General features: G+C 34.9%; 4 protein-coding genes and 1 pseudogene across 4 annotated transcripts; 2 read left to right on the forward strand and 3 right to left on the reverse strand.

The window, feature by feature from the left end:
- Positions 1 to 289: 289 nt before the first annotated feature.
- Positions 290 to 1351, forward strand: LOC103831141. Its single transcript, XM_009106994.3, has one exon. The coding sequence runs from the start codon at positions 676 to 678 to the stop codon at positions 1156 to 1158; it is 483 nt and encodes a 160-aa protein (XP_009105242.1). The 5' UTR covers positions 290 to 675; the 3' UTR covers positions 1159 to 1351.
- Positions 1352 to 2555: 1204 nt separating this feature from the next.
- On the reverse strand, positions 2556 to 5504 carry LOC103831143 (annotated as a pseudogene).
- Positions 5505 to 6128: 624 nt separating this feature from the next.
- Positions 6129 to 7247, reverse strand: LOC117125698 (LEAF RUST 10 DISEASE-RESISTANCE LOCUS RECEPTOR-LIKE PROTEIN KINASE-like 2.8). Its single transcript, XM_033275859.1, has one exon. It carries the CDS (start codon positions 7050 to 7052, stop codon positions 6369 to 6371), a length of 684 nt encoding a protein of 227 aa, XP_033131750.1. The 5' UTR covers positions 7053 to 7247; the 3' UTR covers positions 6129 to 6368.
- A 571-nt stretch (positions 7248 to 7818) lies between these two features.
- Positions 7819 to 10886, reverse strand: LOC103831142 (LEAF RUST 10 DISEASE-RESISTANCE LOCUS RECEPTOR-LIKE PROTEIN KINASE-like 2.5). Its single transcript, XM_009106995.2, has 3 exons — positions 9475 to 10886; positions 9310 to 9333; positions 7819 to 9009 (listed from the first exon to the last, which is right to left on the reverse strand). The coding sequence occupies exons 1-3, from the start codon at positions 10265 to 10267 to the stop codon at positions 7889 to 7891; spliced, it is 1938 nt and encodes a 645-aa protein (XP_009105243.1). The 5' UTR covers positions 10268 to 10886; the 3' UTR covers positions 7819 to 7888.
- Positions 10887 to 11384: 498 nt separating this feature from the next.
- LOC103831145 (zinc finger protein 6) lies at positions 11385 to 16905 on the forward strand. Its single transcript, XM_033275760.1, has one exon. The coding sequence runs from the start codon at positions 16126 to 16128 to the stop codon at positions 16699 to 16701; it is 576 nt and encodes a 191-aa protein (XP_033131651.1). The 5' UTR covers positions 11385 to 16125; the 3' UTR covers positions 16702 to 16905.
- Positions 16906 to 16957: the final 52 nt, after the last annotated feature.

Below are 16957 nucleotides of genomic sequence, written 5' to 3' on the forward strand. Positions count from 1 at the left end.
AAGACCTCTTGTAACCCTTTTTCTCAATAATCTACATAATTTGTGTTTTCTAGGGTTTGAGCTCCATACTTTCTGGTGTAGGAGCATTAATGAACCTTTAGTCAAACTATTGAACTAAGGGGGCTTTCACATATGTATATATATTAGCAATTAAATTTTCTTTTTCAGTATATACAAACAGCTAAATCTTATTTTAGTAAATTAGTATAGATAGACAGGAAAAAATGTACTTGCATGAATTTTGGATATTTAAGATATTGATAGGTGGTAATTAAATGTCTTATACGAAATTATTGATTATACGGATGTTTAGATCAATTTTTTGAGTGTATAAACCAATGTTTTAAACAATTGTTTAACTCACTTTTTATAAAACATTTTTTAAAAAATTGTTTCATTCAAGTCCAATTTATCGACTAGAAGGAAATCTAGACGAAGAATAAACCGACTTTTAGAACAAATGACAATTTCCATCAGCTAAAAAGATACCACACTCGTTGTAACTGCCACGTGTAGCCTATCTTCTTCAAGAATGGTGCCGATCCTAGTCACTATATTCTTTACCTTCCACTATGACTACTCGCACGAAGCAAAGAATCATCATCAGCCAGATCAACCTAAACGCTACCCGATCCTTCAGATGATCAACGGAGAGATCGACCCAAGGCCAAATCAATGTCTCTCCAGAAATTCAAGCTCCTCGCCACCCACTGCGGCACCGTCGCCGAGAGTCCGACGCGCAGCCCGGTCGTCCACCTCCGCCGCCGTAAAACGCTGCGTTTGCTACTCACCCGTTCATCAGATCGGTGGCGATCACCGGAGATCCAAAGTAACGCCGACGAATCGACGGGATCCGATGGTGCCAGGGGCTTATCCGGGAAGAGAGATAAGATCCGATCTCGGCGGAAGCTGAGAGAGCTTTTCGTCTCGTCACCTCCGGTGGAGGAAGGCCAACGTGGCGGCGATGCGGCGAATGAAAGGGAGAGGGCGTTACCGGTTAACGGCGTTTATACTAGCGGAGGTATTGGAGAAGAGTCAACGGGTCGACGTATGGGCCTTAACGGCGCAACGAGGCCCATGTTATCTTCTGGCACGCTTCGATGTAGGTTACTCCGAAGAGCTTGGCGCCCCGTTCTTGTAACTATTCCTGAACAATAAAGCTAATAAAAGATTTGACAATTTTTTTCCGATTGATTAAATTTGCTTAATAAGTTACTTATGAATTTTAGTGAATCCCTATGTTGTTCTTGATTTCGGTTGTTTTTTTTGGTGGTGAATTTCTTTGGTATAGATATGTAGGTGCAAGTTTAATTTTAGTGAAAATTGCAAGAATTGCTTTTTTTTTTTGTGAGTAATTGAGTTTTTATTCAAAAAACAAAAGCAAAATCCAATCTCAGAATGTTTTAGATCGGACATGACGAAGGCCGACCGTTTTATTAGGATGGTGATTGGCTGAAACCAAACCAGTTCGGAAAAGACTTATGATTTGAAATTAACAAAAAAAAATACATGCCATAGTTTTCTGGTGATGCCTTAAAACTCAGAGAAAACAAACCTACACAGTGTAACAGAGTGATGCACTTCTCTCGCCGAAAAGCTTCTTTCTCGTGACGTCGCCGGAGTCTCTTTACCCGTGCCGGAAGCACTTTCTCTTTTCTCTCGTCTTTCTCTTTGCTTTTGTTCCGGTCTTCTCCAGCCTTTTGTATCAGTTTCCTTCTTTTCCGCTCACTTCCGTTCATCTTTTGTTCTCAATGTTCAGTTCCTTCTCTACTTTTCACCTTATGATTCAATCTTTGTTCTTTTTTTATTGTATTTGTCTCCATAAAGAGGATTCAAGGGTTTATCAAACTAAAGGATCGTCGCAACCAGCCAACCACCACCATTGTCATAGTTGTCTGAATGGGAGGGGTTACTTCATCAATCGCTGCTAAATTCGCTTTCTTCCCACCAACACCACCATCTTATGAGGTCATAGCGGACGATAGCTGCGGCAGACGTCTATACATACCGGAAATCCCGCTACGCGTTGACGTAGACATTCTGAAGCTCCGTACACGTTGCGGCAATGAGATCGTAGCTGTTTATATTAAACACTCCAAAGCTAACGGCACAATTCTGTATTCTCATGGTAAAGCCGCCGATTAATCTTATGGGGTCTGAAAGTCAGTTGCTTAAGTAAAGCTTGAGTTAAGTTCATATCACTTGTGTAATGAATGAAAGTTGATTACGGCTTCCAATGGATGGTGACAGTCTAAACAGCACCACACCGCAATTAATATTAACAATAATCTCTCTTTAATCTCTCTTTTATATATATATATATATATATATATATATTACAACATGTATAGTTCCTGTATTAGTGATCCATGTAAGTGACAGCATCATATCTTTCTCTTGTCTTTTATTTGACTCCCATTTCATTATGAGAATAGCTCTCTTCACAAGAAAGCTTGTTATGCATTTACCGCGAAAGTTTCTGTATGCAAAATGCAAGTCGCTGAACTATCTTGTTGGTCTTTCAGGGAACTGCTGATGAAGTAGTTGATTGTTTGCATGGAAGACGGCTCTGGGAACTCAGCAAAGAGAAGTATGAACCTTTGTGGATAAATGGAGGTGGACACTGCGACCTTGAACACTATCCAGCTTTCATAAGACATCTGAAGAAATTTGTTGCATCACTTGCCAACAAACAAGCGAAGGCAGGAGAAAAGTGACACAATAGGGGTCAATCTGGAATGTAAGCATTATACAAACAGTTCATTAATAAATATTATTTACTTTTTCTGTGATTTAATATGGCTGAGGAGGTTTCTTTTTTTTTATACAGTATTCACTGAACATACTTCTGTGTAAACAGAAATATCCTCTGAAAGCGTAGAAGATTCTAGAAGAGGCACTTGTAAAACAGGCTTTGGAGGGACATCAAGAGCATCAAGACTTCCTTCCATCATCTCTACTACTATGTCCATCGATGGGCGATCTGAAGGGGATGACTGAATACACCACAAACCCACCAATGTCATCTTCTTTGCTATCTCCTCTTCTTGAAAGTTGATTCCATTTCCCTTAGGCCTTCCACTGTCTCCCATCTCAAGATCTGTATAGATCCATTCAGGAAAGTATACTGAGCTTTTGGTAGATGCAGCTTCTTCCGTTGATGGTTTGGCTCTTGATCCAATCATTTCAAGAACCAGCATTCCGTAGCTATACACATCTGACTTGTGTGAGACTTGACCGTACACTCTTGAAAACACTTCAGGTGCAATGTATCCTATCGTTCCTCTCGTGTCCAACAGTGACAGGATGCTTTCTTTCCTCCCACAGAGCTTAGCAAGGCCAAAGTCTGAAACTTTGGGGCAAAGGTTGTGATCCAAGAGTACATTTTGCGGCTTTATGTCGAAATGAACAATCCTTGTTCTGCATCCATGGTGCAAGTACTCTAGACCACGAGCAACGCCTAATGCTATTTCATATAGCTTCATCCAATTCTTATTTGACGACTTTGTGCTAGAGATGAAGTTATCAAGAGATCCATTTTCTAAAAACTCGTAAAGAATGGCTCTCTTGGTACCCTCAGCACAGAATCCAAGCAGGGTAACAATGTTGACATGAGAAGTTTTGCTCATGGTCGCAACTTCGTTGAGGAAGTCTTCACCATTACCCTTTGAGTCTTTCAAGACCTTAACCGCCACACTACGACCATCACAAAGGGTTCCTCTGTAGACAGTTCCATATCCGCCTTTCCCAACCACTATGGCAAAGGACTTAGTGATTCTCTTTACTTGCGCATAGCTATAGTGTTTCAGTGGAATAAGGGCCTTTAGATTAAGTTGGCTAGGATCATCTGAGGTCTTTTTTCGCCTACTGATAACACAGTACATACCTCCGGCTATAAGAATGATGCCCACAAATCCAAAAGCATACTCCATTCCTAGAGATCAAAACAAAAACCAAAGACTTATCATCGATCAGCAAAAATAATATACGGCTCTTCAAGAATGTATTAAGTAATAAGTGTACTGACAATAAGATTACAATCAGTAACTCGACGTCTACCACAGCAACCAAACGAAAATAAATTATTCGATTCATAAGAAGATTATGGTAACCAAATGGGGTGTCCCTAAATTACAGGAAAAGGGTAAGCACCTGCTTTTGCGGGAGAAGAGATGCTTCCATCTACAGGATGACAAAAGGAAAAGGTCAGCCAAAAAAAATGCAGAGAGAACATTTTATTTACTAGAAACTAAGAACTTGACATTCAATGGAGTTTTCTTTTTTAATGGAATGTAGGAAGATCCAATCAAAAGTTGGTTCTTGTGGAAGAACATTAAGAAAGGAGATCATCATATATGAAAGAAAGCTTACCTTTGTTTCCACAGGTATGGCTATGAATATGATCTTTACAGTAGCAGAGAAAATTGTTTGAGCCCTTCTTATATCCACAGGCACCCCCAGAGTCCATGCACATGGAACATTCTCTGTGAAATTCAACCTTGAAACCCTCTTTAAGAGCCTTCTTTAGATTATCTCGACTTGCATTCTTCTGCAGAGTGTTCAGCGCCGGTCCAGATGCAGGAATACTGACGTTTCTTTTACACGTTCCACCCAAGTCTTTTAAAGGAGACGAGAGGTTTCTTGTCACATAGTAACTTTTCTCATTAGCTTCACAATCAAGATCTACAACGTAAGGAGAAACAGACTGTGGAAACTCTGGTGTGCATTCATGATAAATGGATATCATGCCGGCGTCACCAGCTAAGACAAAGACGTTTTGGGTGAACGGATCGTTTATAGGGTGTTGGGGACACAAACCACCGATATAATCTGATCTTGCTAATCTTATGTCACGAGATTTATAGTTTGCCTCTAAGATCCTGTACTTAACAGAGCATATGGTAATCTCTGCGAAACTGCTGTGACAGTCGAGCTTGAAGTCAGGATGGCCACATTCTTCTCTGTCAGGTATCCAAAAAGGGTACAAGAGACCACCCTGATCACCGCAGCTAAACGGGGCACTGCAGCGCCTGTAGAGCTCATCAGCTGAGAAAACAAAAAGATGGGATCAAAAACAGCATCCATATGATTCTATAGGACATTGGTTTGTCGAGCAGAGCCGGATCTAGGCCAAACCCAATGAAACATTGGCTTGGTACCCAAAATTCGAAAAGAAAATATATATGTAGTTAAAGGCCTCCTAATTGTTTTTAAACAAGTTTTTTATAAAATTTGGTTTATGGTTTTCAAAATTTCAGATCCGGCCATGTACAAGAGTAGAACTAAAGAAACCACTTCAATCCCCTATATATTATTTGAGAAGCATTGTAACATTTTTTTGTAGTCACGTGTCATCACTACAATGATTCTTAGAATCCTTAGAGAAATAGGTTGGTTCATATAAATATATAATAAGCTTTTTATTAAACCACAATCAATACGTTATTAATGTGCTTCATTATTTCCTTAAATAAGATTACGGAATTGCTTAATGTGACTAAAGTATATATGACAATAAATGATTTTGAATAATAAAGATTTGATAAAATAAGTGTGTATTATAATTATATTTGTTTAATTTTAAGCTATTAAAATAAATTAAACAATCATAGTAACCATATAATAAAAATTAAAAAAATTTATTTATATATTATATTTTGAATTTTTAAAAACGAGTATAAATTACTAAAACTGTTAAAAGTTTCACATTCAAATTTTGTGATCTATGATTTAAAACTTTTGTTATGACATGATACAAATAATTAAAAAAATAATATAAGTTGAAAGTCTCATTTAATAAGTATCAAAAATAAAATATATATAAATATGTGTATCATTTTAAATTAAACTATATGCCATATAAAAATACATAAATATCTTAATTTTGAAATTTACTTTGAAAATATTTTTGATAAAAAATTTGAAAAAAATATTGACAACTTAATTTTTAAAAATATTATAAATTACTTAAACCATTAATCCCACAGTAAAAATTTTGTTATCACTAATTTAAACTTTTTGCTATAACAAATACAAATGATAAAAAAAATATGACCAAAAAGCATCATCTAATAAATATTAATATTAAAATATACCATATATGTTACTATCATTTAAATTTAATTATATATCATATAAAATAGAAAAAATATTTTTCGATTTGTAAAATTTATTTTTATGTTCGCACCAATTTAATTATATAAGTAGTAGATAATGACTTTTTAATTATTCAATATATATTTATTATTTCATAATATGTTATAAACATATAATATATAAAATAATTTATATATATAATGTTTATCCCGCGTAAGGCGCGGGTCTTAACCCGTATAATTAATAAAGGAGATGACTATGAAACGATGAGGTTATATAAGAAACATACCACTAGGTTGATGGGTTCCATGATTGGATGAACATTCTTGACACGCTTTCTCATCAATCTTCTTCACCTTCACCTCAAATCCTTTACTTAAAACACTTTCCAAATTAGTCATGTTCAACTCTTTCTCTTCCGGAACAAAGCTCTTAGGAACGATAACTGTGAAACATTCACCGCAGGAGTCATGAAAATCACGGTCACGGGTTTCAGACACTACGATAGGACCTATACCAGGACATGTATAACTCGAACGGTAAGGAAACTTAGAGTCGCAGTGGTGGAAAACAGTGAGGTTCTTGTACATCTGCGAAAGCTCAAATATTTCGGGAGGCAAGGTTGCATCTGCGAATGTAGCGTTGCAAAAGGAATCTCGAAGATCTGCTATGGCAATTCTAAGAGTTTTAGATGCTTCATCTATGTGGAGAACCTCGTACGGATGGTTTGAGATGATTAAAGACGTTGTGTTTTTGCTGCAGCGAAGCTTGAGCAATGAATGACCGCAACTTTCGTGACGGTTCCCACCTGAGAAAGGGAAACCAGCTGTGATGTTCCCACAGTGAAACATAGTCTCACATAACGTATGGTCTTGTTGACTTAGAGCACAAGGAAGATGGTTAAATAAGGAAAAGAGGAAGAAATAAAACAGAAATGAATTGAGGAGATTGTACATGATAAGATTTTATCTTCTGGAAAGTGTGTTCTTGTCTAGAGAGGACAAACAAGTTGGAGATGGAGAAGGAAAAATGAAAACGGTGAAGCAATGTATTTTTCGAATTATAAAATGAAACTAAAATAAAAACTGAAACAGAAAATACGAAAATTCAACGTGGAGAAAAAAAAAACACGATACCGAATGATCTATCTAACACTCGAATCCAATATGTTTTCTTAGAACTCAGTACAAAGAACTAGGACACGAGCATTTGAATATTCACTTTGAGGGTTTAGATTCTGAAGGGCTTCGATTGTTTAAAAGGTTTCCTAATACTTTTATATGTGAGTGTTTCGTTGGCACGGCCGTGGGGGAAGGTTGTGAAGGACCAAGTCAAAGAAGAGTTAGTCACAGATACAAGAGTGGCTTTGAACTCTTTTTTTTTTCATTGTTAGTTGACCGTAGAAAAAATGGAATATGCTAATGCCTGCAACATACTTTTCTTCTGTTTCCAGAACATTGAGAGTTAACTCTAAACACTAAACGAAATACCCTTAAATTATGCTTTAAGTTTCACACTTCGTCTCCTGTGTTCTGAGAAAGTATCTCTTCTTGATATGGTTACAGTGATAATTAGTTTTTGACTACAAATGTTTTTTTAGACAAGAACATTTTCTTTGGGTAAAAATAGATTGAAGTTTCTGGATACAAATCACTAAACTCTCTTATTATCTGTTAAGAGAGCTGCAGATGTCGTAGTTACTTGTAATATGGAAAGCAGACATGTGGAATGCAGTGTAGTAAATGTAATTACTGTTTTCGTGATTTAATAAGTTACAAGCAAGTTTCGTTCTTTATGCGACATTCATGGAACATACTTCAGTGTAACCTGATATATTCTCTGAAAGTGTAGAAGATTCTTGAAGTGGCTCCGCTGGAATTTGGAAAACAGGCCTAGGAGGGACTTCAAGAGCGTCCACACTTCCTTCCATCATCTCCACCACTTTGTTCATCGGTGGACGATCTGATGGGGAAGACTGAATACACCACAAACCCACCAATGTCATCTTTCTCACCATCTCCTCTTCTTCGCTGCTGACTCCATTTTCAGTACGCGGTCTACTGCCTCTCATCTCAAGATCCTTATATATCCATTCAGGAAAGTACATTGAACTTGTGCTATTACCAACTTCTTGAGCATCTCTGTCTTTTTTCGTTGCTCCTATCATCTCAAGGACCAACATTCCATAGCTATACACATCTGACTTATGCGAAACTCTACCATACATTCTTGAAAACACTTCAGGTGCAATGTACCCTATTGTACCTCTTGTGTCTAGCAACGACAAGATGCTTTCTTTCTTCTCACAGAGCTTAGCAAGGCCAAAGTCTGAAACCTTTGGGCAGAGGTTGTGATCTAAGAGGACGTTCTGCGGTTTTATGTCGAAATGTACAATCCTTGTTCTGCATCCGTGGTGCAAGTACTCTAAACCACGAGCAACGCCTAACGCAATCCCATATAAGTCCACACAATCCATAATTGATGGCCTCTTGCTTGTGATGAGCTTATCAAGAGATCCATTTTCCAAGAATTCATAAAGAATTGCTCTCTTTGACCCTTCATAGCAGAATCCAAGCAGGGTAACAATGTTAATATGAGAAGTTTGGCTGATGCTTGCAACTTCATTTATGAAATCTTCACCACTATAACCCTTTGAGTCTTTCAAAACCTTCACTGCAACCTTGCGGCCATCAGGAAGAGTCCCTCTATAGACAGTACCGAACCCTCCTCTACCAACTACTTCTGAGAATGACTTTGTGATTCTTTTTACTTGTGAGTAACTATACTGCTTTAGTGGAATAAGTGCTTTTAGTTCTGGCTGTGAAATAAATGCCTTTTTGTTTCTCTTTCGGATAAGTTGGAGAAACAATGCTAAAACCAGGAACAGAAACAGAATAACGCCAGCTGCTAAACCTGAAACCAGAAAACTGTTTGGTTATGAACCGTTTATTTGAATATATAAATCAGTCTTCATAAATAAAAGTAACAAGTTGGTAAATACTAAGATGAAGTAAGGGTGATTTTCCAAATGTACATCACACTTCAGTTTTAATAAGACAGATGAGGAACAAATGGTGATTCTTGTGTGGAAGAAAGAACATTAGGCATGTACCCAATAAATTTTACTCTTGGTTTTATATGACTAGTGTTTCATGTGGTACTATATGGTAATCAAATCAGGTGTTTTGAAAAGAAGAGTAAAAGAATATTTACCTGCTGTTGCCCCAGTAGAGAGGCCTGCATCAATAGAATTCACCAGAAAATAGGTCAGTTCGGTCTAGATACAGAACACTGAATCTTACTAAACTCGGAAAAGACTTGAAGCTCAAAAGGTTCGTGTGTGGGAGATATGGGGATGGGACAAACGATGGTGCTTACCCTTTTTTCTAGCACGGTTATTGGCCCCTTCTAAATTATAGCAGACAAATCCACCTGAGTTTTGATTAAATCCACAAGCACCCTTAGAGGCTAAGCACGACGAACAATCTTGGTTAAGTCCAAGCTGGAAACCTTCTGCAAGAGCTTTCTGCAGATTATCTCGAGTCCGATTCTTCTGTAGTGTTTCCAGTAAAGGTCCTGATGCAGGAATACTTACTCTTTTACAAGATGGCTCGGAGTCGTTTAATTGACCTCTAATCCCGTCAAGTAGAGGGGACGAGAGGTTTGTTGTCACATAGTAACTCATTCTCTCACGACCATCATCATCCTCACAAGGAAGATCTCCAACATCAGTAGAAACATACTGTGGAAAGGCTCGGCTGCAGTTGTGATAGATTGTTAGAAGCTTAGTGTTAGGAGCAAGTGGAAGAACGCTTTCGTTGAACGTCGCATTTAAAGGATCTTTAGGACAAAGATCGCCAATAAAATCCGATCTCGCCAGTCTTATGATTCCAGAGGTATAGTTCGCCTCTAAGATTCTGAACTTCACGGAGGAGATACTAATCTCTGCGAATCCACCACTACAGTCTACTTTGAAATCAGGGTGGCCACAGTCTTCTCTGCCAGATGTCCAGAATGGGTACCGGAGACCGTTTTGATTGCCGCAGTTAAACGGTTGACTGCAGCGGTCGTGAAGCTCATTAGCTGAGAAAACACAAGAAGGTATCACAAAGAGCATACATATGATTATATGGAACAGAGATTTTGTCCGGGACAGAAACATATTGATCATTATGTTGGAGATCAATCTGAATCCAAAGTAAGAAGCTGTAGGATAATAGTGAATGGTTTTTGTCTAAGTCTTGGTTTTGTACGAGTTTGACTAGATGAACTTACGTTTGCTCTCTTTGAATTTTGTTTTTTACGACGATTTCAAAGCCATGTGGTTTGAGGTTTGACATTTCTAAAACCTAGTGAAAGAAGAACTCAAAGACCAAGACCATTTCAGAGGCCGTTTACCAGATTCTTCCTTGTTTTCAGTTTTCGAAAATCTAAAGATATTGTTGAAAAATGGTTTGGAGAAAGACAGAGACCATCTGCTTAACTGACGTGACAAAAAAAATTAATTACTACTCCTTCTATTTTTCCAAAGAGTGTCATTTTAGTTTTTTTTTCTTGTTACATAAAAAATATCATTTTAGACTTTTAATGCAGTTTTTACTTACTTTCAAATCTCCAAAATAGTACTTTTCTAAGTTTATATCACAAAAATAGCACTCAAAAACTAAAATGACCAAAATAGCATTTTATCTTTTGAAAAATTTAAATTTTTTTATTTTTCAAAATTTGAAATCTTATCCCCAAAACCTCACTTCTCAACTCTAAACCCTAAAACCTAAACTCTAAACCCTAAACCCTAAACTCTAAACCCTAAACCCCACCCCTTGAGTGCTATTTTGTGACTTTTAGCCTTGAGTGCTAGTTTGGGAACAAAAACTTGATTTAGTGCTATTTTGGTCTTTTTCTCAAAATATAATTAAGAAATGCAAAAACTACATTAAACATCTATCTGAAAAATGTATTGTTTTACATTTTTATTATTTAAAAATACAATAAGTAAATATAAATGTTAAATATTATAATAAGTAAATATAAAATATAAAAAAGAATAAATAATAAGTAAATATAATATAAGAAATAAAAACATTACATTAAATATATATCGTAATATTATCATTGATATAAAAGCAAGAAATTTAGAATAAGTAAATATAAAAAATAAGAAAAGATAAACAGTAAGTAAATATACAATATAAAACATGGAAAAACTAAATTAAACATTTATCTGAAAAATATATAGTTAAATGGATAATGCATATTTAAATAAATAATAATCAAATATACAATATAAGAAATATGAATATTACATTAAGCATCTATCGTTATATTATCATTTAATATAAAAGCAATAAAATTAGAATAAATAAATATACAATATTGAAAAATTTCCTATGATAGCCATTTTTAAGTTTTTGTTACAAAATAGCTATAAATGACAAAATGACCAAAATAAGTCTTATTAAAGAGTAAAAATACATTTATACCCTATGGTTAACTAACATAAACTTATGGTTTAGAGTTAAGGGGTGGAGTTTTGAGGATAGGGTTTCAAATTTTTAAAAATAAAAATTAAATTTTTCAAAACAAAATGGGCTATTTTGGTCATTTTCCTTATTGAATGCTATTTTGTGATAAAAACTTAAAAGTTATATTTGAGAGAATTGCTCTACAATATAAGAAAAAATAAAAAATAAGTAAATGTACAATATGAGAAAGAAAAAACTATATCAAACATCTATTAGAAAAATGTATAGTTTTCTAATTTTTTCTAAGGAAATATGTATTAACACAAGCATACAATTCAGAATTTGTTGTTGTTGAGAATACAACGTTCAAAAAAATATATATGGTTAACATTTGAAAACAAAAATAGCTCTGCGCGTAGCGCGGATTAACTCCTAGTATTACATAGAAGATTCTTCTGCAAACCTTTTAGTCTATTGGTTTAATTAAGGATTCATGAATGCTTTTATATTAGGAGGAGTTCAAACCCCATAAATTGCAAATTATGTAGATTATGAAAAAAATGGTTACAAAAAATCTTCATCATGATGTAGAGCATACCAACGAACATGAATTTCATAGGGCGACTCCAATGGTAAAATTATCGGTTTAAATAAATTTGTCAACGCTGTTGCCATTGAAAATCATCAGTGTTCCCGTGCGCTGATAATTTGTCGCTGGGAAAACCAATGTTGTGGATAGGCCGAAGAAGTCTCAGCTCCCCTTTTATGTTGACGTTTTTCAGAATGAGTTTGAATCTCAACCATATGATTTCTTCTCAGATGCAACCATTGAGATAAACACCTACATTATTGTTGTGAACAAAACGCGAATCAAAACTAGAAAGAAGCAAAGCAAGCAAAATGTATTGAGGCAAATACATTTGTATATTATTATTTTACTGAATAACTTTACAATCTTTTAGACTCATATTTATATTAACCTCAAAATCCGATTTCATTTTTCCTTTTGAAAGAAATTGGATGAATTATTATGTAATCTGAGTTTAAGAACGGTTCTTGATATTTCCCGTGGGGCTTTATATGTTTTTGTATCCTTAAATCCTTGTGAAATACAAATATCATAAATCATAATGCCCATTGCCTTCAGTTTTATGGTCCACTCATTTTCTTTTTCTTTTTTGACTAAAGTTTTTCATTCCACTCATTTTCTTGCTTTCATTCGTTTGCTTGTTTTGATCATTTGATGTTCATTCTTGCTTAGGTTAGGAAACTCAGCAAACTAAGCTTTTCTTCTTTTCTAAATTCGACTTAAGAATACTATTTATGGATTTGTTCCAATTTGTTCTACCATCATTCATTGTTCTTGCACAATATACTATCAAGGTTTGGCACCATTGTCGGAGACCGTTTGTCTCCAGGACTAAAATTTTATGTCAAATAAGGGTTCCCAACATATATTCATATTAACACTATCTTCAAACTAACAAGATTCTAGTCTACTATCTTTTGCTCAGCCATCTTGTGTAAGGGATAGAGTTTTCATTGTATATATTAAAGCTACAATTGTAATTAATCATTCCTAGCTTCTCCTTTTTTCTTAACGCTTTTTGTAATTCAATCAAAGTAATCTTACAATTCTGAACCAAACTTGCCAGCAACATTAACTCAAAGAAAATTGTTCTTAAATGTGGCATACTTTTCATCACATATTGATAGAGCGTAGATTTAGTATAACTATTGAGTATTTTATGTATTTTATATAAATAGTCATTTGAGTTTTACTTGGGTTTGGCAAAGATTAATAAATTTCAGTGAGGCAACGTCGCCTTGGAACGAATCCAAGAATTGGCCAATCATATGAGCCTACAAAAAAAAATGACGCCAAAATATAAGAGCATGCAGAAAACGATATGGACATCACAAATATGGATATAATGAGTGAGAATAAAGATCCACCTCGGGGAAATACACTGATCAGTCGATCTAAATAGTACAATAGTGTTCTAATTTTCAACAATCGTTGAGAAGAATTATTCCATAAATATTGTTATAGTCCCAAGTTTAGGTGCCAATATCAACTATAAACTTTCGTGTAGTAATAAATCGAAAACTAGAGAGAGAAAATATATATGCAATTCATATTGTAAAGTGTAAACTCATGAGTTTCAAGGTAGAGGAGAGAAACCATAAGCATATAAGTTCAAATTCAAACTAAAAACTTTAGTAACGTCTTTTTCAAAGATGGGTCATCCAACCCTTCAATAGATATATGTATTTTGTACGTGGATTCAAATATAACTCGGTATACGTCTTGATTATCGCTATGAACATCAAAGAAGTATTACATGCATGTACGTTACATGTAAAGTTGGTCCTGTGATTTTGAGACTAAAAGCGAAGAAAAAAATGGTCGATTTTTTAAAAATGCCAAAAAAACTAATATGGTATCACAAAGATTCAAAGTCAAGTTGATAACTGAAAATCTTCACTTTTGCAACTCTGCTACTATACTAAAGATAATTTTGGCATGGCCTAAAGGCCAGTTCTGAATACATGTTCTGAGTTCGATCAGAGAATTGGACCACATATGTCTGAGTACCTGCCGTCAATTTGTTTTTTGTTTTTTTAAATTCAAAGATAGAGGGCAGTATATAAAAAGAGGCTTGTCAAACGAAAGTGAACATAATGAATAACTTGAGTCATTAAAATGTTTCTCTAGAATGTTAACGTCTTTCTTCTCTGCTTAAATCCCTTAGCGAAATAAACATAAACAAAATTTATATTTGAAAATAAAAGGAACCAAATATTGAGGCAAAAATCTTTGTAAAGTGAAGATTAGGTAAGAGACTCACTGCTAGAAGCCAAATACGACATTGCAATGTAACAGGTTCAGATAATTTAACTAAAGTGGGAGTTAAGATTTCCTCATATTTTTCGAAAAATATATAATAGTAATTTTAAAATATTTAATCAGGAAAATATAATTTTGTAAGATAATTAGAAAAATATTATGGGCTTACAAAAGTTAGCACTGGAATTGGAACAGAACTTGAAGATTCTAGATCAGACTGACGCACAAAAATAGAGAAAAAAAATAAACTGAATAATATAAAATAAAAACTTTGTGTGTAAGAGAAAAATTTAACTTAAATAATTAGTATATGGAAAAAATATCATTTTCCTGCTATTTTCTAATTCAAAGTGCCCCAGCTCGACCATAGTGTCCTTTTTGTAAGAATAACTCATAAGGTGTCTGTTTTTATAAATATTAACTTCTTTAAAAACAGAGGTTTTTTTTTCCCTATTGCATAATTACATATCGATTTCTATATTTTGTGTGTCAACTGCGTCTAACTGAAAATATGGCGTTTGTAATATAATATGGTTACGGAAGAACTGATCAAATCCTGATGGTAATATAATATGGTACAGCTATAAAATGGAAAAATCGTGAAAAGATAAGAAAACAAAAAGAAAATAAGGTAGTTCAGGTAAATCAATCAAATGTATTGTAGGTGTAAAGGAAAGTAGTGAAGTAGTGATTTAGTGATTTAGGTTAATTCAATTGTCAAACTAAACACAAACTCGCAAAGTGTGAAGAAGACAAGATGGTGACAAGTTAAGTTTCCTAATATCTTAAAAGCAAAGGTCATGCATGAGTTCAGGGGGGTAAGGAAGTAGAGGCTTAGTTAATTAATTAGCTACTTTATATAATTTTCAGTGGTTATCAATATAAAGTAAACATAGCATTTAAAAAAAATTAATGATCAAATCAGGGTTGTAGTTAGTAAGATTTGGGAAGATCTTGCCATGCCTAAACAAATACTTAATTTCAACGTCAATCACGCCAACACTTTATACTTGATGTTAATCTATTGACATTAAAGTATTTTGGTGGGACCTCAATTATAACCTGATTAATCATACATAATGCATAGATATATCAATATATTAAGAAGGCAGATCAAAGATCTATTCAATAAATTTGTTATCTTGTAATTATTTCATCAATGTTAAGAAAACAAATAGTAAACAAATTTCCTTTATGTCCAATCAACTAATTGAACGGTTCAAACCCGTGACATGGTTGAAAATGATAAGATTGGAATATGCTTATATATACTAAACAAATTAAAAATATATAAAATCAATGCTTTACGAGGTGTGTACGTAGACCTACATATATCATTGTTATGTGTGTATTTTACACATATCGTATGACATATGTGATACACACGTTTAATCATCAATTATACGTGTATGTATCATCAAAGCATAGAAGATGGAAAATATAGCATCAAACCAATTAAAAACGATTGTAAAATATTTGGAAACATGCCATAAGCACTGCATAACAAAGTGAGTGGACCAACCTAGACTCCATAATTATTTCAACTGTGATTAAAATATATAAAATAATTAAATCTTAATTATAAATATATGCACATGCAAACTCAGGGGTTGATCCCATTTGAGTCTTTATTCTCCTCTTTCCATTTACAAAAAGACTTGTAAGCCTCTCTCTCTTTCTTTGTCTCCCCTCTTTTTAGCTGTACATACATATATGGCGACAGACACATCCTCTTTGAAACTCTTTGGCATAAACCTTCTTGAAACAACCTCGGATCCAGATCAATCGCCCGAACCAAGATCCGAACCTGAACCTGAATCACGTAAGTACGAGTGTCAATACTGTTGCAGGGAGTTTGCAAATTCTCAAGCTCTTGGTGGCCATCAAAACGCTCACAAGAAAGAGCGCCAGCTTCTTAAACGTGCACAGATGCTAGCCGCTCGTGGTCTGCCACGTCACAACAACTATCACCCTCACATGAATCCTCTTCTCTCCGCCTTCTCGCCGCCGCATATGATGCTCTCTCCTTCTTCATCGACTTCTAAGTGGCTCTACGGTGAGCACATGCACGTGTCGTCACAAAAAGCCGCTGGCCCCATGTATTTTTACGGTGGATCCGAAAGAAGGGGATTTTACGGCGGTGGGATGGAAACTATGGCGGGAGAAGTTAGGGCTCACGGTGGTTCTTTGCCGGAGATGAGGAGGTTTACCGGAGAGAACGATCGTATTACCGAAGTCAAGTTAGATAATGGAATCGGCCTTGACCTCCATTTAAGTCTTGGGCCATAATTAATTTTTAACGTGGCCCAATTAAAATCTGTAATATACTACTTCGGATTTGATTTTTATAGAGTAAATTTTCTGTGGTGAATTTTTTTTCCCTTGCTTTACCAAATCACATGTTCTATGTATGCGTTTGCTTTACCTTTTTTATTCATCTTGTAAAAATGATATATGCATGTCTTATGTTCTGTCTCAGTATTAGTTCAATTATTAGTCATCCTATATATAGGAATATAATGTCATCAATTCGATTTCAAATTTC

Source organism: Brassica rapa, chromosome A07 (genome assembly GCF_000309985.2).
Source record: "Brassica rapa cultivar Chiifu-401-42 chromosome A07, CAAS_Brap_v3.01, whole genome shotgun sequence".
NCBI classification, from domain to species: domain Eukaryota; kingdom Viridiplantae; phylum Streptophyta; class Magnoliopsida; order Brassicales; family Brassicaceae; genus Brassica; species Brassica rapa.

Bases quoted from the DNA above. Each gene is read 5' to 3' on its own strand.
- LOC103831141 (XM_009106994.3), top strand. From the start codon at position 676: ATGTCTCTCCAGAAATTCAAGCTCCTCGCCACCCACTGCGGCACCGTC.
- LOC103831145 (XM_033275760.1), top strand. From the start codon at position 16,126: ATGGCGACAGACACATCCTCTTTGAAACTCTTTGGCATAAACCTTCTT.
- LOC117125698 (XM_033275859.1), bottom strand. From the start codon at position 7,052: ATGTACAATCTCCTCAATTCATTTCTGTTTTATTTCTTCCTCTTTTCC.
- LOC103831142 (XM_009106995.2), bottom strand. From the start codon at position 10,267: ATGATCAATATGTTTCTGTCCCGGACAAAATCTCTGTTCCATATAATC. The intron at 9,334-9,474 runs GTAAGCACCATC...CTATTGATGCAG, and splicing joins TAACCGTGCTAGAAAAAAGG to GCCTCTCTACTGGGGCAACA. The intron at 9,010-9,309 runs GTAAATATTCTT...TTCTGGTTTCAG, and splicing joins CTCTACTGGGGCAACAGCAG to GTTTAGCAGCTGGCGTTATT.